Genomic DNA, 9947 nt, shown 5'->3' with positions numbered 1-9947 from the left:
GCCGGAGCTCGCCCGCTCCTCGCCTACAGGGGCCGCCCCCGGGCGGGGCGGGGCAGGAGGGCGCGGGGCGGCGGCGGCGGCGGGCGGGGCGGCGCCGCCTCCCGCACGGGGGAGCCCCAGGGCTCGCCCCAGCCCCGCCGCTCCTACCCTCGGGGCAGCTGCCCGGCGAGTCCGCGGAGAAGCGGCCGGCGGGCGATGGAGACTGGGAGACGCGCGGCGAGAGGAGGCGGGGTGGGGGAGGCGGGGAGAGCGCGGGGGCGGAGGCTGGCGGGGAGCGCTGGAGGCTGGAGCGGTCCGCGCGCTCCCAGCGCCCAAGGGTGCGGGAGGCTCTGAAGCGGCTGCCGCACCGCGAGGCCCGGGCGGCGGCTGGGGGCTGGGGGGGCTCCGCCGGCCTCGGCCCCTTTGTTCTCGCGCGCTCCCCCTCGCCGCCCACTCCCCTGCTGTCGCGAGGCGGCGGCGGTGGCGGCGGCGTCTCCTCCCGCCCGAGGCAGTCGGGCTCGGCGCCGGGGGCGGGAGGGGGCGGGGGGAGCGCGCCGGCCGCCGGGAGTGGGGGGCGATGGCGAAGCTCCGGGTGGCTTACGAGTACACGGAAGCCGAGGACAAGAGCATCCGGCTCGGCTTGTTTCTCATCATCTCCGGCGTCGTGTTGTTCTTCATCTTCGGCTTCTGCTGGCTCAGTCCCGCGCTGCAGGATCTGCAAGCCACGGAGGCCAACTGCACGGTGCTGTCGGTGCAGCAGATCGGGGAGGTGTTCGAGTGCACCTTCACCTGTGGCGCCGACTGCAGGGGCACCTCGCAGTACCCCTGCGTCCAGGTCTACGTGAACAACTCCGAGTCCAACTCCAGGGCGCTTCTGCACAGCGACGAGCACCAGCTCCTGACCAACCCCAAGGTAAGGACGCCCCGCGCGCCCGGGGGCTCCCCGCGAAGGGCGCCTCGCTCTTGCGGGAGCCCTTGAGGTCCGGGGGCAGCCTGGGTGTCAGAGCCCGCGCGGGGTGGGTTCGGAGTCCGTCCGCGTTGCTCGGGGGAGACCGGGCATCGCCGGCTGCACTCAGACGTGAGTACCTCAGGGAGCCCCAGGGCTCTGGCCCTTCAGGTGGCTTTGTGCGCGGCGACCTGTGGTGCCCAGAGGCTCACTTGAACACCTGTCTCGGATTTTGAGGCCTCGACTCAGCCCAGGTCCGGCGCCTACCGGACGGGCTTTGGAGGAATGCAAGGAGCCACGAAAGTTAACTTTTCCTCCGTTTAAAGCCAGTGGTTAGCGGGGATCCACCTACTCCTGTGCACTGTCGGGTCCGAGCTTCAGCTGGCCTGCTCAAGGGCTCGGGTGGAATGACCTTCCGAGAAAGGTCAAGGGGATCTTTTACCCATTGAAAGTTGTTAGAGAGCTCTTGCCTACACAGACGGTTTTAACTTGGGGTCCAGAGGTAAGCTTTTGAGGGTTGACAGACAACCTGGAATCAAATGGGAAAATCTGTGTGGGTCCATTTTGGGGGATACAGAGAGCTCCTAGTTTTCATGAAGTAGATTCTCCAAAGGGTCTAGAGGGCACCTAGTGACTCCGTCTATGGACCATCAGGAGCAGTCTGGGAAACAAAACTTACTGATAATAGAAAGCCCCCAGTCATACCTACCAAATATTCCTTCCCAGACAACTTTTGGTCTCGCGGGCAGGCAAGAGGGGGGAAAAAAAGGTACAACCTGGTTAGGACTTCAGGATGGAGAGCAGAGAGAGGGAGACTCAGAAAACTGTTCCCAGTGGGAAAAAATAACTTATAAAAAGCAGTGTCCTCAGTCTGTGAACTAATTGAGCTTTGTAGTGCACCTGGTTTTGCAAGAAGGGTTTTCTTATCTTCCCTTGGTCTTTTCTACTCTCCTTGTGGCTTAACTATCAAAGTAATGGTGTGTATCTTTTTTAAAGTTACTGACATTTTTCCTGTTTGTGAGAGCTGTGCTTGAAGATCAAGCAGGAAAATAGTCCAGAAGGGAATGAATCTGTGTACACAGGAAAACTTTCTATTAAATGTGACAAGATATATTTATATTACTCCAAAAGAAAAAAAAATTCTGTTTATATTTTAAAAATATTTAAAACAAATTTAAAACTCGTCTCCTAAACAATAAATAATTTGGGAAATTAAAAGAATTGCTTTTTAAAAATATGACTCCTCTCAGAAAAATGCTTCTCCTGACAAGTGAAGATTTATCTACCTAAAAAAATGAAGATAATACATAAACAGTAAATATAGGAATAAGAATTTAGAATGTAGAATTTAGAGTATAATGTTCAAGCTCTTGAAGAAGTGATAGTGTCTCAAAGACCAGTGTTGTAAGTTAATCTGCTTAATGCTCAGAATTTGAAAAGAACTCTCGGGTTCATAAACATTTTTTTTTCCAGAATTAAACTAATAATGTCAAAGATGCCAAGCAGTAGTAATGATTTAGAAATTATATGGTAGTTCATCATTTAGGAGTTGCTATAGTTGCTGAAACATTGCTAATTATTTTAAGATAGTGGTTTAGGCACTAATAAATTGCACATATCTATACCAGTAAATGGCTAATATCTAATCAAGACATTGACAAATTAGAATTTATTACAAAAGGCTGCTTCACAATTTCCAGGCAATTTTGAAGGATCTGGCAGAAAAAGTAAATTGCAATCATTAGGACAATGATTTTTAAATCACTTGGAAGCAATCACAATGCTTTATGTAATACTAAGATTCTTTCTCTCTGATGCAAATAACCTGGGTTTTTGGGTTTTTTTTTTCCTCCAGTGCCAGTTCAGATCTTGGCAACAGTTGTTTTGAAGATGTATGTGAACAAAATAACGTCTTAGAGAGTATTCAGGAAATGACAGAACTAGAAAAAGATAAATTTATGTTACAGAAAGTCACAACATCCTAGTCAATTTAGACAAGATTTCCTCAGCTAAACCAATATATCTCTATCTACATTATGATTGTGTTGTAGCATTTATGGAATATAAGCTTGTTCTTTAGTATCACCTATTTCTGATCAATTAAATGCTCAGTTTGGGAATTCTTGTATGCCAGAGTCAAGTACAAAAGCAGAATGTTTCCACATTGCCCTTGCTATTAGACAATACCTATTGCCCATTCCTTTGCATCTTGGCCACCTAGAGGTTTTGTCTGCCTTACTTTACTTCTTTATTGAAGGCCTAGGTTTCCCACCCGTTCCTTTGTAGAATATCTAGATTCCCTGCAATGTCTTACATTCCAACCCCCTTCAACCCTCTCTTCTTTATCACCTACCACCACAAGAAATCATTTAGGAAATCACTTCTTAGAAAAAGAGAATAAGGACTTTTCCTTCTCCCTTGAGTTTGCTGGGTTAATTACAGTAAGAGGCAGGGAAGGGAGAAGAATATTACAAATATGTAACTTCTTAAGCCATAGAGTACTAGGAAGACACTGTGAATAAATTTGATCTTTGGGTGATACTTTCTTTAAAATATCTTTAATTACTATTCAATTTATTTGTTTATATTTTAAATCATATCCTTGTTGTCTAAAGCAATCACTACATCGAGTCATGTAATCAGCAGTATACAAGTCAGCTAGTTAGCCACAGGGAAATGATCTCCTGTATGGATTAACCGTAGTAAAATCTAAATTTTGGGTCAGTTTCCTATTGCTGCTGTTCCCATCACTGTACTGTCTCTTTGTGACTCACAGTTGTATATAGTAAAAGTTTTGGTTCTCAGCTATGTGAGAACACATTAGAATCACCTGGGGAACTCTTAAAGGCCATTTCTTATCCCTGGGTCCAACCCTCAGAGATTCTGATTTGGTCTTGGATGGGGCCTGGACATTGATAGTTTTTAAAAGTTCTGCAGGTAATTCTAATGTGTAGAAAAGAGTCGAAAACCACTGTCTTAGAAAATGTACTCATCTACTGTGCAAGAAAAGCAACATGAGAACCAAAAAAGATTCACTGTAATTAATATTTATATTTTTGGAGCCTGGTGCGGTGGCACACGCCTCGAGTCCCAGCTACTCAGGAGGCTGAGGTGGGAGGATTGCTTGAGCCTAGGAGTTCCAGTCCACCCTGGGCAACATAGGGGACCCCATGTCTAAAAAAAATTTTTTTAATTTAAAAAAATACTTATATTTCCAGGTTAAAAGATGTTGCATTTAGAGAGTTGATGTAAAAAGAGGGACTCAAGGAAATTCTGAAGGAAAATGAGTATCATTTAAAACTAGCATGTAAGTGATAGTTTAAAATTGGGTAAACGAAATGGACTTAATTCTCGACATTTGCTTGTGTATCAGTATATACATTAGATGACAAAGAAAAAATGAATTTTAAAAACCACCCTCTTGTTTGTGGGACAAGAAGGAGTGGGTTATTAGAGACTATATGTTTTATTTTTGTTTTGAGCTTTTTTCTTCCTTTGATAATAAAAACTTAGAAACAAAGGGTAAAAGTCTGTTTCTAAGAAACCAGCACTCTTAAGAGAAATGCACTGAGAAAAAGAAAAACTTAGAAAAGGCTTTAGGCTTTAAGTATATCCCCTGAAGCTGGATGTACCTAACTACAGGGTATCGTGGCTTGCAATCACATTGGTACCCTTCAGATCCACTAGTGCACCTAGCTCTGACACACTGTGTAGACAGTGTGGCCTGTTGGGGGTAGTTTCTGAACTCCTTCCTTAAATACTCAATTTGATATACTTTGCATGCTAGGGAAGTCCATCGTATCAGAACTACATAATAAAAGGCTAAGCTGAAATGTGATGACTTCTTTACAATCTTTATTTCTCCATGAAAAAGACTGCACTTTTTCTTGATTGTTTTTCCTTTGATTATATTAAGTAATGTTTGATATGTACATACAATTCAACTCAGCATATCCTTTTTTCAGCATTTATTGTCAAATAACCGGGAAAGAAACAAGAGGACATACAAAGATGAGTTTGTTCATTTATCAAATATTTGTTAAGTGCCTACTGTGTGCAATGTGTGATTCCAGGTTCTGAGACTAGAATAGAGATAAAAACAAAGTTCTAGCACTCATGGAATTTACATTTTGGTGTGGAGAGTAACAGATAAGAAATAAATTTATAATGTAATGTCATGTAATGATAGGTGGGTAAAGAAAATTCAGACAGGGTAGGAGTATAGACAGTGATGGAAGAAGCAAAGAGCTGCTCTTTTGGACAGGATGGTCAGGGAAGGTGGTGCTGATGACGTGGACATTTGCACTGAGACCCAAAGAACATGAGGAGATGAGCAGAGGCCAAAACAAAATAAGGAATGACTCAAGTGGCTATCTGGAGTATGTTCCACTGGCTGAGGAAATAGCAAGTGCAAAGGTCCTGCGACAAGTGTCTGCCAGATCTCTGTGAGGAACTGTGAGGATGACAGTGAGGTTGGACCACAGTGAGTGTTACAGAGAACAGTGGAAGATGAGGTTAGAGTCCTAAAAAACATAAGAAGGACTTTGGATTTTATTCCAAGCATGATGGTAAGCGTCTGACATTGAGTAGGGATGAGAGATAATCAGACTTAGACTCTTAAAAAATGTTAATGATCCCTCTGGCTGCTGAGTTGAAAATAGAATTTGTGTGTATGTGTGTGTGCATGTACATGCACACATGTTCACTTGTGCAGAGTGAGAGGTGTAGAGGCAAGATTAGACACAGGGAGTCCAGTAGGACAGGCAAAAGATGGTGGTGGCTTAGATCAGCGGGTAGCATTGACAAAATTCACTGAGGGATTGGATATGAGGAGTGAGGGAAAGAAGAGTCATGGATAGCTCCAAAGTTTGTGTCAAGCACAACTAGGTGAATGGAGGTTCTTGTACTAGATGAGGAAAACTAGAGGAAGAGTATGTTTGGAGGAATGTGGATGAGAAGGTTCGGTTTTATGTATGCCTAACAGACATGCAAATGAAGGTGAATCCATGAATCTCTGCCCTCAAAGAAATTGTTACCTAGCAAAGGTGATGGGAATACAAATAACTATCAAACAAAGCAAAACACCAAGTTCTACAAGGAGCTACAACAATATGATATGAACATCCAGTGGGGAAAGGTTAGGGGAAAAGCTTCATGGAGAAAGAAGCATTTGCCATGAGTCTGAGGATAAATTGAATTTCATCTTGGTGACGAGGAAAGGTGGGGAGGAATGAACAGAACACAAAGGAAGAGAAAATGCAAGAAGCAAAGCTGTGAGCTGTGTGAGTGTGGAGTGTGTTGGGTGATCAGCAGATAAACTAGTGTACCTGGAACACAAGACACATAGAGTGAGGTCTTGGGATAAGGTGGGAGAGTATGTCAGAGCCAGTAGTGCAGAGGCCCTTGACAACCAGGATGGGTTTGGTGGACATTGGGAAGCTATGGTAGGAAGAATTATGCCCCTTCTCCCCAAAGATGTCTATATCCTAATGTCCAAAACCTATGAATATTTTATGTTACATAGCAAAGGGGAATTAAGGTTGCAGATGGAGTTAAGATTGCTCATCAGTAGATGTTAAAATAGGGAGATTATTTTGCATTATCCAGGTAAACCCAATGTGATCACAAGGGTACTTAAATGTGGAAGATAGAGGCAGAAGAGGAGGTCAGAGTCATGCAATTTGAGAAGGATTCAACCAGCCACCCCTAGCTTTGAATACAGAAGAGGACCATGAGCAGAGGAAAGCAGGTCCTTTTACAAGAATGTGGGGAAAGGCAAGAAAATGGATCTTCCCCTAGGTCTCCAGAAAGGAATGCAACCCAGTTGGCATCTTGATTTTAGCTCAGTGAGACCCATTCTAGACTTCTGACTTCCAGAATTGTAAGATAATAAATTTGTGTTGTTTTAAGCCACCAATTATGTGTTACAGTAACAATAGGGAACTAATACAGAAGCTAAGAAAGGTTTATGACTAGGTGACTAATATGATTAGATATTTAAAGACTTGGTCAGAATATATTAATAGTACATCTATATTACATCTCTTTTGAAACAGTCTAATCTGCAGAATGCTAAGATCTATCTGTGTGAGATTATTTATCATGATCTATCTCTAACTTCCATTTGTGGATGTCATTTATGAAGATCTCAATGATATTTGTAAGATCCCCCAAAATGTCTAGACTTGCTTCTTCTATATCATTCATGAAATGGATTCAGGGGCCCAAATGGACTTTGAAATCTTATCAAATGTCTACCTTACTAGTTCTAATCTAACTGTATTGCAGCAGCATTATATTTCATTGGAGAAAAATTAAATTCTAGAAAGTGAAAGTTTAATCCATTTTTTCTTTATGATAAATATATTTATGAAATTATCTTTATCAGAATAACTTTATTTTAAAAGAGATCTAAACAACTGAACACCAGATAATAATACTGTTAGTGAGAGGTAGATTCTCAATTCTGATTATAATTACCTTTTGTTTTCTCTATTTCAAGGGTAAAAATGGCAACAAAATTTATTATTTCCCCCAACCTGCTTCTATTCTGGAGTCTTTTGTTTCTGTCAATGGTACCATTAACATGCACATTCTCAGGTCCCATCCTAGACCCACTGAATCAGAAGCTCCACCCAAGTTTCTGATTTAGTAGTGCTGTGTTGGAGTTCAAGAATTTGTCCAGTGAAGAGTGTATAACTAACTACCAAGGTGGGGAAAATGAAATAATATAAAGCAAACAGTCCAAAAGAGAGAAAAAGGAATGTAAGCAGATGAAATAATAAAAAAAATAAGATATTAGATTTAAAACTGAATATAAAATAAGATATTAGATTTAAACCTGAATATATAAGTAATTACATTAAATGTAAATGGACTAACTCCTCCAATTAAAAGGCAGAGATTGTCAAACTTGAAAAATCAAACCCAATTATATGTTGTTTTCAAGAGTACCACATAAAATATAAGGGCACAGAAATGTTGAAAGTAAAAATATAGGAAAACAAACGTAATACAAACATCAAAAAAAAGCTGGAGTACCTATATTATATGAAACATGGTAGACTTACAGACAAAAAAAATCTGATACTAGAAATAATAAAAAGGATATTTTATGATTATAAAGGATCAATTCAACAGACTATCATTGGAATGTACCTAAAAATATAATCTCAATACATAACACAGAGAAATTATAGTAACTCAAGGGAAAAATACATGAATCTATCATGATAATAAGAGATTTTGACATACCTCTGTGTGTGATTGATAAAACAATCAGACAAAAATGATATCAGGAAATATCTAGCTATCTATAACATGTATACCAACTGACCCAATTGACATAAATAAAACAGTATGTTCAGTAGTAGCAGCATACATCATTTTAAGTGCCAACTTAACATTTACAAAAACTGACCATTTTTCTGGACCAGTGAAATTAAACTAGAAATTAACAACAAAAGAGAGTAGTAGACAATCTCTACATGCTTGTATATTGAGTAACATGTAATAAAATTCTAAATAACCCATAGTCAAAGAATAAGAAATCACAATGGAAATTTAAAAAGATATTTTGAACTAAATTATAAAATTTCTGCATATCAAAATGTTTGGAATGCAACTAAATCTGTGACTAGAGAGACTACATTCTATATGATCCTATTTTATATGAAGTTCAAAATCAGGCAAAACTAATCTGGTGTTAAAATCAGCATATTTACATTTGGGAAAAAAGAAGATGAGCTTTGGAGTGCTGTTAACATTCTTTCTTGGCTTGAGTGGTGATTACACAACTGTCTTCACTTTGTGGTAATTCAATGAAGAAACTTATAATTTGTGTATTCCTCTATATTTTGTGCTGTGTATACTTTAATTTTTAAAAGGTTTATGTTAACATCCAAAACTATAAGCTACCCAGAAATAATATAACAAACTATGTGCAACGTTTTGGAAAAAATTATTAAACTTTACTGAAAGATATAAAAGATATGGGAAATTCATCAGGAAAAGAATAAACTTATGAATAAATGATGATTGAACAATTGGCTCTCCATATGAAATAAAATTTCATATGATGCGTTCTTCACACTCATAAAAGCAAATTCTAAACAGATTAAAATCTAAATATAAAAAGAAAACTATAAATGATTTATTCTTTGAACTCCATTTAAGATTATATCTTTAGGCCTATATCATAAAGCTATTTTCCTGTGTCATCTTTTAAAAGTTTTATAGTTTTCTTTTTATGATTGACACATTTGACCACATTAAAATAATTTCTGTGTAACTAAAGTTATTATAACAAAGTGAAAATATAAGCCACAGACTAGTAGATGATATCGGCAAAACAAGTAATCAACAAAGGATTATCTTGTGTATGTGAAAATGTCTGCAAACCATTAAGAAAATAACATAAGTATGACAATCGGAAAATAGGCAGAGGATATGTACAGGCAATTTATGAAAAACACAATGGCCATTAAATGTAACAAGAAACTCAATTCCAGTAATCTCAAGGAAATTCAAATGATAAAGATTATGGAATACCATTACACACCCATCAGATTAGCAAAATTTAATATATTTCATAAGATCAAGTATTGGTGAGGATTAGAGAAAATAGTCTTAGTCATTGCTGGAAAATTGGCACAACTATTTAGGAAAACAATCAGAAATACCAAGTGTTACTGAAGCTGTACATACCTGACAACACAGCAAATTTATTTCAAGGTATTTACCCTAGGAAAACTCTAACACATGTCCAAGTATAGGGATTTTCATTGCAGAACTGTTTGTATTAGTTAAAAAGTAGAAACAATCTAATTGAGTTAATTAGATATTGGGTGGGGTCAACCCGACAAGAGGCACCTATGAAAAACCCACAGCTAGTATGACACTTAATGGTGAAACATTGAAAACTTTCCCCCTAAGATCAGAAAGAAGACAAGGATGTCCACTCTTACCATTCCTGTTCAACATTGTAATGGAGATTAGAACCATGGCAGTTAAGCAAGAAAAT

At 40.0% G+C, this 9947-nt stretch overlaps 1 protein-coding gene across 1 annotated transcript in view; it reads left to right on the top strand.

Annotated features, from left to right (window-relative positions):
- Positions 1–250: 250 nt before the first annotated feature.
- Positions 251–9947, top strand: part of KCNMB4 (potassium calcium-activated channel subfamily M regulatory beta subunit 4) — a 55232-nt gene continuing 45535 nt past the window's right edge. Inside the window, exon 1 of the mRNA XM_045555237.1 lies at positions 251–892. Within this exon, the coding sequence (XP_045411193.1) occupies positions 557–892 (336 nt within the window). The 5' untranslated portion in view covers positions 251–556. The remainder of the gene's footprint in view (positions 893–9947) is intronic.

The sequence above is a fragment of the Lemur catta genome, chromosome 6 (genome assembly GCF_020740605.2).
Source record: "Lemur catta isolate mLemCat1 chromosome 6, mLemCat1.pri, whole genome shotgun sequence".
Taxonomy (NCBI): domain Eukaryota; kingdom Metazoa; phylum Chordata; class Mammalia; order Primates; family Lemuridae; genus Lemur; species Lemur catta.
Note: the sequence above shows the minus strand (reverse complement) of the source record. Positions and strands in the feature narration are given on the sequence as shown.